General features: G+C 33.6%; 2 protein-coding genes across 3 annotated transcripts in view; one reads left to right on the top strand and one right to left on the bottom strand.

Moving 5' to 3' along the window:
- The first annotated feature begins 204 nt into the window (after nucleotides 1-204).
- hmgcrb (3-hydroxy-3-methylglutaryl-CoA reductase b) lies at nucleotides 205-9,047 on the top strand. The gene is made up of 19 exons (XM_051093626.1): nucleotides 205-288; nucleotides 1,066-1,252; nucleotides 1,455-1,566; nucleotides 1,883-1,970; nucleotides 2,054-2,138; nucleotides 2,726-2,831; nucleotides 3,023-3,129; nucleotides 3,226-3,345; nucleotides 3,623-3,747; nucleotides 3,835-4,168; nucleotides 4,442-4,636; nucleotides 4,733-4,891; nucleotides 5,023-5,180; nucleotides 5,291-5,396; nucleotides 6,534-6,704; nucleotides 6,821-6,961; nucleotides 7,076-7,234; nucleotides 7,332-7,486; nucleotides 8,104-9,047. Exons 2-19 carry the CDS (start codon nucleotides 1,082-1,084, stop codon nucleotides 8,153-8,155), a joined length of 2,544 nt encoding a protein of 847 aa, XP_050949583.1. The 5' UTR covers nucleotides 205-288; nucleotides 1,066-1,081; the 3' UTR covers nucleotides 8,156-9,047.
- Nucleotides 9,048-9,799: 752 nt separating this feature from the next.
- The window catches only part of LOC127152402 (ceramide transfer protein), a 34,131-nt gene continuing 23,904 nt past the window's right edge, over nucleotides 9,800-20,026 (bottom strand). The window contains exons 8-18 of one of the 2 annotated variants that reach the window (XM_051093039.1): nucleotides 19,366-19,458; nucleotides 19,187-19,273; nucleotides 17,819-17,911; nucleotides 17,593-17,673; nucleotides 15,904-15,999; nucleotides 15,670-15,802; nucleotides 14,457-14,527; nucleotides 14,238-14,366; nucleotides 13,658-13,787; nucleotides 13,394-13,528; nucleotides 9,800-12,331 (exon numbers count right to left, since the gene is read on the bottom strand). In XM_051093039.1, the coding sequence (XP_050948996.1) occupies nucleotides 13,401-13,528; nucleotides 13,658-13,787; nucleotides 14,238-14,366; nucleotides 14,457-14,527; nucleotides 15,670-15,802; nucleotides 15,904-15,999; nucleotides 17,593-17,673; nucleotides 17,819-17,911; nucleotides 19,187-19,273; nucleotides 19,366-19,458 (1,041 nt within the window). In that variant the 3' untranslated portion in view covers nucleotides 9,800-12,331; nucleotides 13,394-13,400. The remainder of the gene's footprint in view (nucleotides 12,332-13,393; nucleotides 13,529-13,657; nucleotides 13,788-14,237; nucleotides 14,367-14,456; nucleotides 14,528-15,669; nucleotides 15,803-15,903; nucleotides 16,000-17,592; nucleotides 17,674-17,818; nucleotides 17,912-19,186; nucleotides 19,274-19,365; nucleotides 19,459-20,026) is intronic. The other variant, XM_051093040.1, reaches the window with a different exon arrangement.

Raw genomic sequence — 20,026 nt, 5'->3', positions numbered from 1 at the left:
ATTTCATCAATGAATTATATGTATTTTCCAGTGTTTCCCCCTATCCATTATTAACAACACTAGGTACACGAGGGAAAACAACTTTATGATCTTCTTAAGTTTTCAGTGCTCCATGTCAAACTCGATTAAATAAATTAAAATCACAATTATTAGTACTATTATTAGCACCACTGTAGCGGGCGGTGCGTGCTCGTTCCGGGCGTGTCATGCGCGAGCCCGTTGAAGGCGGATTACGTCAGTTACAGTCACCGTGTAACACAGACACAGATCGGGGGAGAACAGATGAGGGTATGTTAAAAATATTACCCAAATGATCAGTTATATTTTTAAAGACAATCTTAGAAATCTTACTTCAGTCGATATAATGAGTTATATTGCTATTAGTCGGTGTTGTTGTTGAATTTAAGACTCAATGACAGCTGTGACTCCTTTAGCTTATGCTAAATTAGCTTAGCATGTTGTCATCTCATCCCTATTTGACTTAATTTACTGAGGCACGATATTAAAAGCTTTTCGTTTTCATTTAATGTTTTACAATGGCATTATGATAATGTTGAAATGTTGATGGTCTTCCATCACTATTATAGCTCAAAGATTATAAATGTGGTCATGCTAATGCTAGTGAACCAGCCTCAGAGTTTGTCATTTCTCTTTTCAAAGATGTTTTATGTATTTCTTTTAATGGCAGTTAGCTTTTATTACTGAACTCATGTATGAAAAGTTTTAATTAGTTTAAGTAAAATCAAGATAAAACATTAACTGTTAAAAATAAGATGATGAGAAAAAGAGCATAATGATAAAAGAGCAATGAATGCATGTAAAAAAGTAGTTTTAAAAAAATGATTTACTGAACAATATTAGTTTTAATAATATTAAAAACTATCTATTATACTTTATATTAAAATTGTCATATCTTTTTCAGGATTTTTATTGGTTTCCACAAAAAAAAAAAAAAAAAAAGTAAATTTGCTAAATTTGATTCGAACTTTAATTCAAAACTCTTGTCAGTAACAAATGTGGATTAGCAGCTGAGTTTTTTGATCAGTTTGTGTGCTCTGTTAACAGGTGACCCACTGAAGCAATGATGATGCTGTCGCGTCTCTTCAGGCTCCACGGCCTGTTCGTTGCCTCCCATCCGTGGGAGGTGATTGTGGGAACAGTTGCTGTGACAATGTGTCTGATGTCCATGAACGCTTTTGCTACCAGTGACCAGATCTGTGGCTGGAACCATCAGTGTCCCAAAGTACAGGAGGTACAGAGATTAAATCAGAAAACAATTTTCAGACTGTTAAAATATTTAAAAAGTTTTATGGCTTCTCTTTGTTAATTTTTTACAAAAGGGTGAATGGCTCAGGTTGCAGTTTGTTTGAACTGTTTTATTATTTACTGAATTCCAGCTCAGGTTGCAGTAAGAACAAAAATTAACATGCACATATTGTGTTGCTCATTTTTAGAAAATTCCAAGTGGTGACATGATCATTTTAACCATCACAAGATGTGTAGCCATCATTTACATCTACGTTCAGTTCAAAAACCTTCGTCAGCTTGGCTCTAAATACATACTGGGTGAGTTTTTTTCTCTGAAACACATTTTCTTTTGTAATGTGATGTATTTCTAAATTAAACAGGATATTTAAGGAGAAAATAGTTTTAAGTTAAATTTGAGAACTTAATTAAATGGTGAAATGTTTTTATATGACAAATCTTTGAAAAATACAATACTTGATGAAATATGATAAACAAAACATTTAACAGATAAGGAACATAAATTTTGACGTTGTGTTTGAATTTAAATGTATAACTTTGTCTCTCATATTTATGATTGTTTATATTATAAATTATAACAGGTATTTATTGTTTAATTTGTGTGTCTTGTATCCAGGTATCGCTGGTTTGTTCACCGTCTTCTCCAGCTTTGTGTTCAGCACTGTGGTTGTTCACTTTCTGGGCAAAGAGCTCACAGGACTGAAGTATGAATTTCATCTGTGTCTTATATTTGTGTCCTCTGTGTCTTGAGTTTGTCTCTAAAGTTTGTTTTCTCATGTTCCTCCAGTGAGGCGCTGCCGTTCTTCCTGTTGTTGATCGATCTGTCTAAAGCTTGCACGCTGGCCAAGTTTGCTCTCAGCTCAAACTCACAGGTACAAAATATGGTTTTGCTTCAATATATATTAAACAGCATCATGAATATTGCATTTTGTTTTTCATGGGCTTTTATTTGAGTCCTACAATCCTTCTTGAGTGTTTAAATTTTGTTAAAAATAAAAAAATGATAATTTTAGTGAATTTAAATGATTTCTATGAATTTGTAATCATTTAAATGAGAGGTGGTCCATTTAAATAAATGATTTCAATATTTATCATGCAAATCATTGGTTTTTTTCCATCATCACTGAAGTGAATGTTATACAAAATGAATAAAAATACACATTTAAAAAAAGGATTCAAATGGATCATGTGTTGTGATCAGTGTTATTATAGTTTAAAACTAAAACAAAAAAATAAAAAAGAAGAAATCAGATATTAAAAAATATATATTTCCTAACTTTATTTAGTTTAACTTGATGTAATCAAATAATTAATTTTTTTATTATTAATATATGGACATAAATTTTTTTTTACAAAAAAACAGCAAAAAATATTAGTAAAAACACTAACAGTATACTGATACTAAAATAACACTGGTTGTAATATAAATGTAAATATTGATGGGTCATGTGACTTACAGGAGGAGGTCAGAGAGAATATTGCTAAAGGCATGGCCATCCTGGGACCCACATTCACCCTGGACGCAGTGGTGGAGTGTCTGGTCATCGGTGTGGGCACCATGTCCGGTAAGTTAAAGTCTCATTATCTCTTGATTTCTCTCTTTCCTTTATATTTTTTTCTCTAAAGTATTTGATAAACATAAGGAAGGTTATCAGAGTCTAGATACAAGGGGGATTTTGTGACTAAATTGTGATCCAAATCTTGCTTTAAATGTCAATTTAATCAACTCTCATAATAACTTCCTGTCTGATTGCAGGTGTGCGTCAGCTGGAGATCATGTGCTGTTTCGGATGCATGTCTGTTCTGGCCAATTACTTTGTGTTCATGACCTTCTTCCCTGCCTGTGTGTCGCTGGTGTTAGAGGTCAGTGTTTATTTGTTGTTTAAGATGTTCTGTATGACATATAAACCCAGATGTGAGTAAGCATTGACCTGAGTCACTGTCCCGTGTCTTGTCTAGCTGTCTCGTGAGAGTCGTGAGGGTCGGCCCATCTGGCAGCTCAGCCATTTCGCTCGTGTTCTGGAGGAAGAGGAGGGAAACAAACCAAACCCTGTCACTCAGAAAGTCAAAATGATCATGGTGAGTTTAGGAAACATCAGTTTGGCAACACAACTGTTTTTAACATTGCTAATAATCAGAAATGTTTGTTGAGCAGCAAATCAGCATATTAGAATGATTTCTGAAGGATCACTGGAGTAATGATTTAGCTTTGCATCACAGGAATAAATTGTATTTTAACAGATATTCACATAGAAAGCAGCTATTTTGCCAAAATGCCAAAACTATTCACAATGTATTTTTAGTAAAATAAATGCAGCCTTATGGACACCTTTTTGACTGTTCTGGTTTGCTTCAGTCTTTGGGTTTAGCACTGGTTCATGCTCACACTCGACTCGTGACCGAATCTCCAACACACAACATGAGCAGTTCAGACGTAGTTCTGCCCACACCAAACATGGAGTCCGACAGAACCATGTCCAGGTACAAACTAAAAAACATGGCACTTTTATGAATAAAAACTACTCTGTTTATTCAATCATTTATAATAATCTCCTTTGTTTCTCTCAGTGTGGATCTGGAGCAAGTCATCACCCTCTCTCTCGCTCTGTTACTGGCGGCCAAGTATGTGTTTTTCGAGCAGGCCGAAACTGAATCCTCCCTGTCAATCAAACCTCCAGTGGCCACACCCAACTGCTCCCTGACCAATAGGAGAGGAGAAGAGGAGTGCTGTCAGAGGGAATCAGCTCCGCCCAAAGCCCTGATGGGGGCCCATACGAATAAAAGTGAAGGAGAGCCACCTGATCCGTCAGGTGGAAACTGTGGAGAGGAAAAAAACGATGAGCTTCAGTCTCACCAGCGCCGCCCTGTGGACGAATGTCTGATGATATTGAAAGACCCAAAAGTAATCAATCAATCAGTCACATACATGTTAACAGATCTTAAAATAAAAAATCATTAGGATATTAAGTAAAGATCAATATTTAAATTTTTTTGCACCCTCAGATTCCAGATTTTCAAATAGTTGTATCTCAGACAAGATATTATCCTGTCATAACAAACCATACATCAATGGAAAGCTTATTTATTCATGACGTATAGACTGGTTTTGTTGTCCTGGGTCATATATGTTAACCAAACTTCACTTGATTTACATGATCTCTTTCTCTTCTTTTAGAGGGGAGCTCGTTGCCTGTCTAACACTGAGGTGATGGCATTAGTGGAGTGCAGGGGCATTCTGGGATACCGTTTGGAAGCAGTAATGGAGAGTCCAGAGAGAGGCGTGGCCATACGCAGAGAAATGCTCTCTGCCAAACTCCCGGATGCATCAGCGCTGGAGAACCTGCCCTACAGACACTACGACTACTCTAAGGTACATCTTACGATTGGCTGCTCTGGAAATCCAGGGTCACGTGTGTGACAACGTCATAGCTGATTGGATGTTTAAATATAATTTCATTGTTCTCAGGTGATTGGCACCAACTGTGAGAATGTGATTGGCTATGTTCCTGTGCCAGTGGGTGTGGCTGGACCACTCCTATTGGATGGGAAAGAATTCCATGTGCCCATGGCAACAACAGAGGGATGTTTAGTGGCCAGCACTAATCGAGGATGCCGAGCCGTCACGGTGAGTCATGTGGTTATTTTTTTTTATAAACAAAAGAAATAAATTGAAGCAAAATATTATAAAATATAAGAAAAATAATATATTAAAAATAATCATGTAAAAATATAATTTTTTTTCTCTCATGTCTGTAGTTGTCAGGTGGCGTGAACAGTCGTGTTCTGGCGGACGGAATGACTCGAGGGCCGGTGGTGCAGATGCCGTCGGCGTGTCGGGCAGCGGAGGTCAAAGGCTGGTTGGAGAGTCCAGAGGGGTTCAGTGCCATCAAACAGGCCTTCGATCACACCAGCAGGTCAGAGGGCAAACGTCACATATAGAACACACCTCAAATAGCACTGGAATATGATCGTTTCCAGCACTCGGGTTAAATTTGGCTCTGAAATAACAGTGTGTGTGTTTCAGGTTTGCTCGTCTGGACCGGCTGCAGGTCAGTTTGGCCGGGAGGAACCTGTACATCCGCTTCCAATCTCAGACTGGAGACGCCATGGGCATGAACATGCTTTCAAAGGTGTGTGAGAGCACGAATGTCTCTCATATTACAGCAGATTTATGGGTCAGAGTGCAGCTGACCTTCATGCCTGAACTCTTTACTTCAGTACTGACTTTAATAGATGTTCCTGCTCTATTTTAAATGCGTTTATATTAGCGCTGTCAAACAATTAATCACGATTAATTGCATCTAAAATAAGTTTTGGTTTACATAATATATGCATGTGTGCTGTGTATATTTATTATGCATACATAACTACAAACACATGCATGCAATTATTTAAAAAAAAATGTTATTTGTATATTAAATATATTTATATATAATATAAATTGTATGAATGTAAATATATACATGTAAATACATGTAAATATAAATACTGCATGTGCATACTGCATGTGTTTATATATACATAATACATATACATAGTGAACACATAAATAAACATATTTTGGATGCAATTAATCATGATTAATTGTTTGACAGCAGTAATTTATATTTAAATACATACCTTTAACTTATTTTATAAATGCAAATAATGACTTTAAATCAATTTTTATATTCTACCATCTACATTTCTTTCTTTTTATTTAATAATCAGTTTTTATTTGAAACAAGATGATAATATTCATAATACAGATATTATTAGCTAATCATAAGTGTTTATATATAGTATAGGTATTAATAATTGTATAAAATTATATTATTAAATAATTATATAAAATATATTTTTATTGGCAATTTCTTTTTTTTTTTTTTTTAATTTAATAAAATTAATAATTTTACAAATTATTCAATTGTTCATTTTATCATTCCATTATTATATTGAAACAAGATAATAATTAATAATAATAATTTTTAAATTCAATTTATTTAATAGTCAATCAAATTATTGTACATATTTAATATAAACAATATTTTAAAATATACAAAATATATATTGTTTAATTAATGGGGATCCAGCTCTACATGATTTCCCTCTGATTATTTTTAACATAAAATACAGTGAACAAAAATCCAAATCCAAATTGAATGTGATTTATTTATTTTTTTTTTTTTTTTTCCTTCTTGGGAATATTTTGAGATCTTTCATACTGTTTGATCGTGTGACAAAGGTTTACAGTTATAATGGTTGTATTTGTTGGTTTGTGTCTGTAGGGAACAGAACAGGCTCTCAGCAGACTCCAGGAGCGTTATCCTGACATGCGTTTGTTAGCAGTAAGTGGGAACTACTGCACAGATAAAAAACCCGCCGCTGTCAACTGGATCCACGGCAGAGGAAAATCCACCGTGTGTGAAGCTGTGATACCGGCACGAGTCGTCAAAGAGGTCAGACTGGTTTAAAAATCATAGTTTGCTAAGGGTCACATAAATGTTCTTCCTCTAGGGGGCGTCAGAAAGCCACATACTCAATCTCAGACTGGGTTTTTGCTTTATGTTTGCAGGTGTTGAAGAGCAGTACAGCGGCTCTGGTGGAGCTGAACATCAATAAGAATCTGGTCGGTTCAGCAATGGCTGGAAGCATCGGGGGTTTTAATGCTCATGCGGCAAACATCGTAACGGCTATTTACATCGCCTGCGGACAGGTGCGTGACATCTACACCCATCAAACACTGCTTTATTAACATGCAGATAACTGATCATATTGTGCAAGATTCAAAAGTGCATTAAAAATTGATTGATTATTCACTGGTGTGTAGGATCCAGCTCAGACGGTGGGCAGCAGTAACTGTATTACTCTAATGGAGTGTGTGGGGACGGATGGAGAGGATCTGTACGTGTCCTGCACCATGCCGTCATTAGAGCTGGGAACTGTGGGAGGAGGAACCGGTCTGCCCGCACAACATGCGTGTTTACAGGTAATGCACACACACACACACACACACACACACACACACATTTGAACAACATGAGGCCTCTAGATGTGCTAAACGCTGTGCTGTGTGTGTTGAGCAGATGTTGGGTGTTCACGGCGCCAGCGATCAGTGTCCCGGTGAGAACTCACGAACGCTGGCGCGGATTGTCTGTGCAACAGTTCTGGCCGGAGAGCTCTCTCTGATGGCCGCTCTCGCTGCTGGACACCTTGTCAAGAGTCACATGACTCACAACAGGTACGACACATATATACACATATTCTATATATTTTAAATGTTTTATTTTTAATTTGCAATTAGTCTTCTTGGAAATTAATTATTTTTAAATAATGTAAATATTATGTATTATTATATTATATTATATTATATTATCATTATATTATTTTAAAAAATTACATTATTTGTTTTGTCTAATATTACAAATATTACTTTGTAGTATTCATATATTTATATTACAATATGAATATATTAATATATATAATTTAAAAATTAAATTAAAATAATGTAAACATAATTTAAAAATGTAAATATATTTTTTAATAATCTTTGCATATTTAATACCATCATGAATATAAATCTTTTATTTTTAATTAGCAGTCACTCATTTCAAAAACTAATCATTCCCATCATTTTTAAATAACAAAAATATACATCAAATATTGCATGCGTGCACACACACACACACATTTTTTATATATATATATATATATATATATATATACTTAACATTGTTTCTTTCCAAATTGTGTAGTAATATTAAATAAATTGCATTTATAATTTAATATGTTTGTTCATATTTTTATTACAGTGTGATTTTAAAATTTATTTATTTTTTTTTTTTTATTCTCAAACAGGTCAAAAGTCAATCTTAGAGAAACTGAACCACAGCCAAATGAAGCTTCCTGAAGCACAAAGAACTCTGGGAAACGGAGTCTGTGTGGTTTCGCATATTTATTCTCAGGGGGCGTCTGAAAACACGGCCTGCAGGAACGACGGATGTCTGGAGTTGTTCTCTTCTGTGAAGCAGCTAGAAAATACTAATGCTTGACGTTTGCGTCATGCCTCGTTTTTGTAAGGCGGCTACATGAGTAAATGAGTGAGATGCTGCTGCGTTTGTGACTCGATCGCTGCTCATTTCACTCAGTCTGTGTGTGTTTAGTCTTGCACTAAAAGCCAAAACGTTACTTGCTCAAATCCTGATAGGAGTTGAATCCAAAAGAAGGCTACGTTTGTATTTTGTGATGGTGAAAATGCTGAAAACTCCAGAAAATAGGACGTGAAAAGACGTTTTTTGCACTTTAGCAAAAAGTTTCTAGACTTAATCATGATCTCCGATCAGAGTTTGTTGGATGATTTTGGATCTTCAGATGAATGAATGTGTTTAATATATGTATTTAATTACTCACGCCAAACTCACTGTGACAAACTCCACTGACGGACCTTATCAACGAGGTGCTCCTGTACTTTAACAATAATCATTTGAGTTTATGAATCTGAGTGTGAATGTGGACGTTTGCACTATTTGTATTATGTGTGTGTGACTAAGTAAATGTGTCTGATGTTTCTGTTGCCACTGTATGAATTCATGACTGTAAAGTGCTTCTTGACAAAAGCAAATCCTTTCACTTTCTCATAATAGAAAGTGCTGATGAAGCCATATCTTTTAAACTTGCCTTTTCTTGCTTATTTCCTGCTAAACCACTGATCAAGTGAGCATATTTTTAAAATTGTCACAGTATTTTTGTTAACTATTTTAAATGCATCAGATTGGACAAATAAACATGAACAGAGTATTATATTCGGTGTGCAATTTATTTATTTATATACAAGAATTGCCTTTAATATATTTAGTCTATTAAAAAAAACTATATAGGTTATTTGACAAAATTATTTTCAACGCTCATTCTGAAATAATCCGTTTTTATTGAGCGGCTCCTTTAAGGGTTGTAGGTAAACGCCCACTGTTATGATTGGTTAACATCATTGCATAAACAAAATATCAACGCCCCTCGCTGTTGCACATAAGTGTTTTAAAAGCATACAGAATCATATCAATTTACGGACAGAGCTTTGGTGTTTTGAGCGCTTCGAAACAGTGAATCGTTTTGCGAAGCAATTGGTTTAATTGATTTGAAGCTTCAAAAAGATTTGTTTCTCATAACTACCATGAACCATTGTCTGTTTTTTTAAAAACGAATCCCACTACATCCAAAGAGTTTTTTTTTTTTTTTTGGAATATGTCATGAAAATGTGATTTTTCATGTCATGACCCATTTAAAATCTGTAGTTTTATACACATACGTCTGGTTGCAGCCTATAGAACAGGGCGTGGCTACACGTGTCGCTCCGCCCTCAACACATCTCATTGGTTCGTGGTAGTCAATAATGAGACTCCATTTACATGTCAACAACAAATGTCACAAATAAGCAAAATGATAAATCAATAATGGACTTCAAAATCAAATGTGTCAAATATTGTAAGTTTATGTGACAAATTGTAAGTTTTTAAAATGGATCCAAACAAATGAAATGAAAGACAGGAGTCAGTGGTGCAGAAAGATGTCAATCATTTTATTCCTCTCTACACAGGGCCGTGGTGCCGCCCTCTATTCACAGTACATGTTCATCCTGACACCTTTAGTGTGACACGTTATTATGTACATGAAACATCTGAACCCCAATGACATTACATTCAGTGCAAATGCAACTACTAACACACTAGACTGTTTTAGACGGACGCGTGTCTCGGGCCAAACACACGAGCAGAACGCCTCTCCTGATTGGCTGTTTCCACCCCCTCCAATCAGCAAACAGTCACCTCGGTGGGGAAATCAGGTGTACGTTTGATAAAGTAACACATTCAGATTTATGGTTTCACCCCGGTGGATTCGTACATTCGGGTTCAGCGGGAGTCTGGAATGTTTAAGTTGTAACGTTTTATAAATCGTATCTGGTGGAAACGTTACCGTAAATACATACGTTGGCGTGCGCCTGCTCTACTCGTCGTCCTCGACAACATCTTTAACAGTCTATTATGGAAACAGTTTGACCAATGAACATTTAGCAAAAGATGAAAAAGCTCTTGTCGTTTTGCAAAAAAATTATTTTCCTGTTCAGTATTTTTTTTGTTTTCCAGTATAAACATAAAAAACATATTTAAATCAGGATACATTAATTGAAGATGCAAATTATCAAAATGAAGTGATTTTACAAGAAAAATATGTCAGGGAAAAAAAAAAAAAAATTATATATATATATATATATTTTTTTTTTTTTACTTCACTGACAGATTTTTTCTTGTTTTAAGCATAAGCTTAGTTTTTATCAAGTCATTTTATTTACTGCAGATACAAAATTAATGCAAATATTTTCCAAAAATGTTATTTTATAAATTTTATTATTTTTACAATTTTACCTATATATATTTTTAACCCATTAACAGACTTATTTATTCTTGTTTTAAGTACAAACTCAACTAATTTTTTCTTTTTCTTTTAGAAAACAAGACTTAATATCTTATGTCATTTTATTTATTTTATACTGTAGAAGCAAAATTACTGCAAACCTTTTCTGAAAAATAGATCAAAATTAAGGGAAATTATGCTTAAACAATATATATATATATATATGTGTGTGTGTGTGTGTGTGGGCTAAAAACATGTAATTCAAAGGGAAAACAAAATTATTTTTTACTCCACTGACAGATGTTTTTCTTTGTATTTTAAGCAAAAAATAATTTTTATCAGTCATTTTATGTACTCTAGAAACAAAAACGTATAGAAATTAAGTGAATTAATGCTTAAAAACAAGAAAATTGTATCTTTTTTAAAGAAAACAACACTTAATTTTGCGTCTCAAGTACATGTATCTTGATTTATGAATTTGTAGATATTTCTACTGGAAAACAAAGATACAAGAACTTCATATTTTACCAGTTTGTGCCTTGTAAGATTGTTTACGAATGCTTGAGATTTAGTTTTTTTACTTTGGATGAAAAATTCAATCAAGAAAAAATAAATAAATGCAACTAATTCTACCTGATCTACATCTACATATCATATACGCCCCAGATTTAAAACCGCAACTCCCCATTGGACAGTGAATTTGATTGGCGTCAGGGCTCCTCCAATAAGAGGATGTTCTTCTGACGACTCGGTCTGATTGCAAAATCACGTTTAAATAATAACTTGAGGTAAGAAATCAATATGAAATGCTCTTTGTATAAACACTAAAGGACGCCAGGTTGGTTTGTGGCTGTAGTTTGGATATATAACGGACGTGGGCGGTACGATCAGCGAGATCAATAATGAGGCACTTTTCTAGAAATGTTTAAGTCGGTACACACCTCTCAGTCACACACACTCTCGCACTCACACACTAAGGCATATGGAGTCGGATTAGTCGGGTAAAAGCATCGACTGACGATCTGAAGCAATAATGAAATTATATACAAATAATCTGCACGCAACGTGTTAAAAATTTCTGCCGGTTACGATCTGGAATTGTGCTACAGTATATCAGCTGCTGAGACACGGTTATAACTAAATCGCCAAAGAACTGAAACGTCTCCTCGTCAGCGGCAAATGCTGCGCATCATCAAAGAGACGGCAAACATCGAAAGGCAGGAGTTCATTTACAAACATGCCTTTGATTTCTCCCAATTACCATCATACGAGGACAATGAAAGCAAAGCTCAAAAGTTTGTTCAAAGCAGGAAAAAAAAAAAAAACAGGACTAAAACAGAGCCGGTCTCGTGTGTTCAGCTTCAAAACTCTCCGTTATATATAAACTTCCCATCTCGCTTACTTACATACATACATATATATTTATATCAATATAGATCTCTGCCAGAAAACACGGGACAGACACTGACGTTTGGCATCACTAGTCCTCTGCCTGTGTGAACTAGTGTGGCGCTACAGAACGGCATCAAGCGTCTACCGATGGGCCGCCGCAGCGGGATTCAGAACAGTCTGGAGAAGAAGGGACGCGATGAGTCTTGGTGTCGCTAGAGGGCGCTGTAGCTAGAGGAGTGTGCGGGAACTGGAGGCGCTCAGGCACACTGACGGCAGAACTGGGGAACTGCAAAACAACAAGAAATGACAGTGAATTTCATAATAATAATAATAGTAATAGTAATAGTAATAATAATAACAATAATAATAACAACAACAACAAATACATAAATAATAATAACACCGTTAAAATAAAATTTCTATTAACAAAATATATAATAAACTAGATAATAACAACAACTAATAATGATAATGTATTATTAAATATATAACGATAAAAAATATTTTTTATTATTACTACTACTAAAAATAATAACAATAACAATAGATAAGAAAATACAGACAATTAAATATAAATAACAATAGTAGCAGTATTATTAATTATAATGTATTGATAATAATTATAATATTATTAATTCATAGTAATACAGCTACAAATAATAATACAATGAGTTTAATAATAGTAAACATAACAATAGCATTAATAATATAATAATAAAAATTATTACATATTTAATAACAACAAAATACATAATTACAACAAAACAATATCAATAGTAATAATAATAATATATTATTATTAAAGTAAAATCCATAATAATACTAAATAATAACACCAATAACAAAGCATTTATAAATATTAATATTACATAATAAAATATTAAATATATAATAATGCATAGTAATTAATGATAATAATAATATTATTATAATTATTAATAAATAAAATGACTAATAATAAACAACACCTACACTAACAATAATATTTATATTATATATAATATAAATATTACAAATTATAAATAAATATTAATATTGCATAATAATAATAATAATAATAATATTTTTTAGTAATAAACAGTAAAAAAACAATACAATAAGATTAATAATAGTAAAATACCATTAATAATAATAATAATAATAATACATTATTAAATAATACCAACAGTAATAATATAAATATATATATATATATATATATATATATATATATATATATATATATATAACCCACAATAACAAGTGTGTTTTAAAAGACAAAATAAAGTTAAAAGTCTGACTCTAATATCTTTTTCACTATTCCTGTCACTGCTACCATATAAAGGTCACCTGATGTAGTTTGTTGTACCTGGTGCTCAGAAAAGAATGGGCTTTCCGGCAGTTTTCTCCTGGACGTAGGAAGTGAAGCGCTTGAGGAATTTGGGATATTCCCTCTTCGCGACGGCCCTCAGGACAGACGCAGGAGCCCAGCCGCCAGGATTCACTGCAACCACAATCAAACTTATTTATATATTCATAGATTATATATTTATTAAATACAGATACATTAATATCTTATTCAGGTACTTTAGTAGCTATTTTATGAAGATTATAAGTGAGAGGTTTCTCTAACCGTTGGCCACGTATGTGATTTTACACAGGATGTTGTCTCTGCTGATCTCTTTGTCTCCCTCTGGTGGACTGACCAGCGTCTGGCAGATCATCGCAATGTTGATTTTAGCACGAACGCATCTGTTGTTTGGCTACATGAGGACAAAAACAATGGAAGAGTGAGTCACCAATGAAAATATTATAACTTTGTATTTTTTTTTGGTCTTCAGAGATAATCCTGATGTTTGTTTACTGTATCACAGAATCTCTAAATTTAAACAAATACTCATAAGATGTATTTTTTTACACCTTTAAATAAAAAAATTCTATATTATAAGTTATAAAAAATATATATGTATGCATTTAAATATATTTAATATTTATATATTTATGTTTTATATATTTAATAGAGAATTCATAGTTTTTTTATGACAAAAAGTGGATGCACAAAATCTGAATCCATTTCAAACCTTTCTAGAAGTCAGAATTGATCCACAAAATCCTTAAATGCAACGGTGCACCAAACTCACTGAACTGCTGCTGGTTAAACAGAGGCGACACAAACCGACTGACTCAGCAGTTGCCATGGAGACCAGACTCACCTGGGCATTCTCGTGCTCGACGGAGAAGTTGCAGACGAGCCATGTGTCTGGATCGTTCTCATTATTGGCCATAATCTTACGAATGGCAGACAGGTACAAGACGTCTCTCTGGGATGCTGGCCACACTCTCTACATGGACAAAAACAAAAAATAATCTGTCAGAATCAATCGAATCACTATGAAGAAGTGCTTTATTTAGAAAGCATGCACTCTTCTCACCTTATGAGTCTGGTAGATGATGATGGCGTTATCGGACAATGTTTCCACGATGTTAAAGTTTTCAACAGTGGCTGGAGACAGAGACAAAAAAATAAGAGCTGATAAAGCTAAACTCAAGTGAGGGCTGAAACACAGAGGTACTAGACGACGAGTAATTCTATCCATGATGCATCACTATTGATTAGGAGGTACGGCTGAATTATCCGGCCATGTAAAAGCATGGTAAGAGTATATGCTGCTTACAAAGGACAAACTGTGCTTAGTCATCAAATGTGCTCCATTATTAATGATATTACACAGCAGAAGAGCTTTATTAGATTCTAAGACGTGTGCCGTCATACAAACCAGAAAAACAGGTTTTTCAGAATATTCTGAAGTATAATAAGAGATCGATATACTATTTAATCCACACCAGGGTTATTAACTAAAACATTTTTTTTTTTTGTTTTTTAATAACTGAAGTAATATAATAAAATAATATAAAATAAAATAAAAAGATTAAAAACCAACCTAATTCAGTTGTCATGGTAGCATTTAAAATGTTCAGTTAAGTTAAAAGTTTCATTTAAGTTTAATTTTTAGTGGAAGTTAACAAAAATTAAAACTGAAGTAAAACTAAAACTGAAATAAAACCACATTAATCTAAAAACGTAACAAAATAAAAAAAAAATTAAAATTAAAACTGAGAATAAAAAAAAAAAAAAAAAGCTAATTCAAAATATTAATGAAAACTATAATAGTATATAAATAATATTAAAATAACAGAAAATCCATCTTTGAGTTATAGGAATAAATTACATTTTAAAATATATTACAATAAAAAAAACAGTTATTTTGAATTGTAATAGTATTTCACTACATTACTGCTTCTACTGTATTTTTGATCAAATTAATATTAATATACAATGCTTGTATACATAGCTCAATATACATGATTAATATATGGTAAAATTATGAATATTAATATAATGTAGGGCTGGGCGATATTAAAAAAAATAAAATCTCAATTTTTTCTAAATATTTGACATTCTCAATTTTCATTTTCTTTATTAACCCTCTAGTTAGAGAAAAGTCTATTCCAAGTGCACCACACATCAAGTTGTCAACATGCAGAAAACAAGCACAAACCACTACCAAACATGAAATATTAGACATACAGTAGTAGTTCTTCACAGGTTTTTGGCAACTTTAAGCTATGTGTTTATATACTTACTCTCCCAATCGTTACGGACATCCGTGTCCCAGAAGTAGTGGCAGACCTCATGACCCGTGACCCCTTTGACAGAGTGTGTGGCCTTGAGAGGGTCCAGCACAATCCCGTTCTCCTCCACCTCCCGTCTGTACACCTGAAAGAGACAAAGACACACAGACGGTGAGCAATCATGTGGACTAAAGCACAGCCGTCAGATCAAACTAAAATATATCACAGACATTAGATCAAACTCACCTTCATCTCACCCTCTTCCACCACCAGCTGCCAGTTAGCGTCTCCACCGACGTCCTGGAGGGAGTAGGTCATGTGATTCTGAACCATCTCCTCCACCTGTCCAAAACACCAGCAGAACGATAAGGTCAGAGGTCGTGACCTCTCATTTAAGAGGATGTATGTGACACAACACTCGCTAAATATGACAGTCAACATGAGGGTTTCACAAACCATTTCACTTCTGTAATTTGAGTTACTTCTGTATTTCTGATTGAAACAAAAACTACTCCCCCATCAACATCAAACACCATCTGCACACACTTTTGTGGCTAAGACACTCATTAAAATGCAAAAAATGTAACTGCAAGTTTAAAACTTAAGACAGGTTTAATTTAATATGCATTGGAATTGATTCTAATGCTAACATAATATATAAATATATACATACTAATATATTTATGCGTAGGATTTTGCCGATATAGTCACATTAATTAAATACTAGTTTTAGAAAAGCTGCATTACAAATAAAAGTGGCCTAGAATAATGACTTTTTATTTAATTAACCCTTTGTTACATAATACAAACACACACAAATGAATCTTTAATAATAAGACCAGGAACATGAATTAAAGCTGCATTTTAATTTCAAGGTGACTTAATAGAATTCATAGAAGGTATTAGAAGTTATTGAACATGCAAATTATCATATTAAAAAGCAATAAAAGCATTATTAGCTAAAAGGCAAAGACAAAGTAGTGATACCAGGGCAGACTGTGTGGTTTTAATGTGCTGTTTAAACCTTATGTGTTTGCCCATCATGCAAACTTACCAATAAAATGACTGGCTGTGTTTGAAAACCTAATGGACTGCCTTACCTGACAGCAGTTTTGGGCATTAGCACAGCACTAAAATGATGGCCAAAAATGCTCACTAAGTAGACAGCTCATAAACAGGTGCATTGTTAATGAATTATGTTTTTTCTTATATTTTACTGAATGTATTTGCTTTAAATACAATCCTTCAATGAATTGTGTACAATAACATAACAAACGATCTATCTAGAATTATATACAATCAATCAAACTGATATTTGTGACCCTGGACCACAAAACCAGTCATATGTAGCACATTTACATTTGTAGCAAAAGCCAAAAACACATTGTATGGGTCAAAAATAATCGATTTTTCTTTTATTCCAAAAATCATTAGCATATTAAGTAAAGATCATGTTCCATGAAAATATATTGTAAATTTCCTACCATAAATATATCAAAACTTAATTTTTGTTTAGTAATATGCATTGCTAAGTTGGACAACTTCAAAGCTGATTTTTTTTTAATATTTAGATTTTTTTTTTTTGGCACAGTTGCATCTCTGCCAAATATTTTAGTATTAATCTCAATTTCATAAAATTGTCCCTTATGACTGGTTTTGTGATCCAGGGTCAAAAGTACTTTTATATTAAAAAACTTTTCCTGGAATGCACTAAATGGTCTCATTTAATGCAAGACACATTAAAAAGTAAAAAAAAAAAAAAAAAAAAAAAAAAAAATTCCCACTGACTAAGTAGGCAGGTCATTAGGGTTTAAAACAGCTATTATGTATGTATACAGGTGCAATGTTACGAATGCATTAGTGATGTAACACGTATCTCCTGCCATTAGAGCTTGTAGTGAGTGTTTGGATGAGTGTGCTAGAGGGCGCTGTTACCTCAGCACTGAATCTGTGCTCATGGAGAGAAGGAGCGAAGGCTACAGCAGAAGATGAGGGAGAGGAAGGACGAGAGGGGGGCTATATGGGTGAGGAAGAAGAGAGAGTGCAGCTTCATCAGGAGGAAAAAAAAAAAAAACCCAGAGACACCAAGACAGAAAAACAGCACCACAGGGATACACTACAGAGGATTACAATGGGATAATGATCAGAAGAAAGAGCTCACCTTCTCAGCGAATCGGTGAGAGCCCACAGTGGAGTAGACGTCTCCTGAAGGCACTGAACTGCTCCTCTGTATCCTGCTCTTCTCACACTGAGACTATAAAAACACACACACAAACATGATAAAAAAAATATAACTTCATACTTTAATAACAATGCATTTTAGAGTAAAACTGAACCAGTGGAGAATTATTTTAATTTCGTTAGAATAAACTGCACTAATGAATCCTGCTCAGTAAGACTGAGGACACATTAAGCCAATAAACAAACTTTAAACTTTTTTACATTTAAATTATATTTGCTTTTAAATTAAATTGCTTTGCTTAAAAAAAAAAAAAAAAAAAAACAACCTCAAAACAGACATTTTTTATTCATAGCGTCAAAACATGAGGTAATGCATCCCATTACCTACAAATTTTAAAAACCTTTTTTTAATACCTGCACAATTATAAAAAGAACTTAGAAAATACCTTTCTAAATACCCTAAAAACTTAGACTTGCATTAAAACGCAAAAAAAAGGGTGACGGTCAGTTTAATTTAATATATATACATATGCACTGAAATTGACTGTGATGCTAATATAATACAGAAATATACACAATGTCAATACAAACACATTCTAGGTCAGCCAATATTGGATTTTTCCGATACAAGTTCAAAGAAAGGCCATAAAATGACTATTGTGCAATACTTGCAAAATCTATCTATTGAATGTGTTAAATTTGTGCTTAATGCAGGACTTTTAATAACAAACAAGCTCAAAATAAACCTGTCGAACATGAAACAGTGCCATCTTTTGACTTTTAAACAGTCACATTAATTAAATAAATTAAATTTAAATAAATTAATAGCACTTCATCAGCATAAAATCTTGAACCTTTGAAAGTGAAAAAATTGCAGTGTAAAATTATATAATTAGGCCTATAATTCCTTTTTTTAATTTTACAACAGTAATATATTCATAGCTTACAATTAAGTTAAAAAGTTAATAATAATAATTTAAATTATTTAAATTAAATATAATAAATTATATTTAATTCAAAATTAAAACCTCAAATTGGAAAAACATTATTTGCATAATGTCATGTGACCATTAAAAACATCAGAAAATTATGAAAAAAAATTATGGTGTTAAATGTTATTAATTTAATTAAGAAAAATATAAAATATTAACTTAAAACCTTAAGTAGGTACTTAAATATTTTCCATTAAGGGGTTCAGATGACAAAAAAAACATAGCATTTTTAAATTTAATAATTTCATTAGATGCATCATGATTTGTTTTTCCACTCCCACATTAAAGTCCTCTTAAAATTATAATTAAGACATCTGTTATCCCATTTAAGTATTTGAATGTCTGTATTTACACACCTGTTCTTCTATTTTGTCCTGTCGGTCCAGAGCGGCCTCAACTGCATCAAAGAACTCGTCTTCATTAATCAGGCTATTTGGACCCTCCTAATGGACAGAACAAAAATCAACATCTCCATACAGTTTACAGCTACCCTGTAATATTTATCAGCGCAAACCGAAACCGAAACCGAACCCACCTCGTAATCGGGCCCTCCAAAATGAGACTTCTTCTTCAGCTCGGACAGGGCTGATTTATACGCCTCCTCCACCCTCCTCCTCTTCTCCATCTCCTGTAGAAAGCAAGAGAGGGGGGACGGCTTTAGCTGACTAAACACTCTGCTGCCGTGATGTTTAATGTCTTGGCGTGAGTAGATCTTGTCTCGGTGTGATCTGGGCAGAGTGAGATACTGTATCGGTGCAGGACTGTTCTGAAGCGCTCCATTGTTCAGACCGAAGCACAACGCCTGTGTTCTCCTTCTGATTGTATATGTCAGTATTGTGCTGAATGCTGCTGACTGCGACACATCGGCAGACGGATTCAGCTCCACCTCTGTATCACACGCTCGACATTCGCACACAAACCCATTAAAACGGCTGGGTGAACTTTTCTGGTTAAGATGCCGCAGCAGTTATTCACAGAAACAAAGCTTTCTATGTTTTAAGTATGGCGTCCATTTATAAACTATCAATAAAATGATGCTCAAACTCTGAGATTAATTACCAGCACTAGCAGAATTTGCAATAGCAGCAATGAAAATATAGGGATTTAATATAGTAGTATACTAACATAGTAGTAAATATTAGTTCACCATCTAACTATAGTTAAAACAAGCTAAACATGCCACATATTAGTGAAAA

Source organism: Labeo rohita, chromosome 21 (assembly GCF_022985175.1).
Source record: "Labeo rohita strain BAU-BD-2019 chromosome 21, IGBB_LRoh.1.0, whole genome shotgun sequence".
Lineage (NCBI taxonomy): Eukaryota > Metazoa > Chordata > Actinopteri > Cypriniformes > Cyprinidae > Labeo > Labeo rohita.
The sequence above is the reverse complement of the archived record's forward strand: the minus strand, read 5'-3'. Positions and strand labels throughout refer to the sequence as shown.

What these genes read in the sequence shown, in the direction of transcription:
- hmgcrb (XM_051093626.1), top strand. Translation starts at nt 1,082, where the DNA reads ATGATGATGCTGTCGCGTCTCTTCAGGCTCCACGGCCTGTTCGTTGCC. An exon ending in AAAGAGCTCACAGGACTGAA is followed by an intron (nt 1,971 to 2,053) that starts GTATGAATTTCA and finishes ATGTTCCTCCAG; the next exon opens with TGAGGCGCTGCCGTTCTTCC. An exon ending in CACAACATGCGTGTTTACAG is followed by an intron (nt 7,235 to 7,331) that starts GTAATGCACACA and finishes TGTGTTGAGCAG; the next exon opens with ATGTTGGGTGTTCACGGCGC.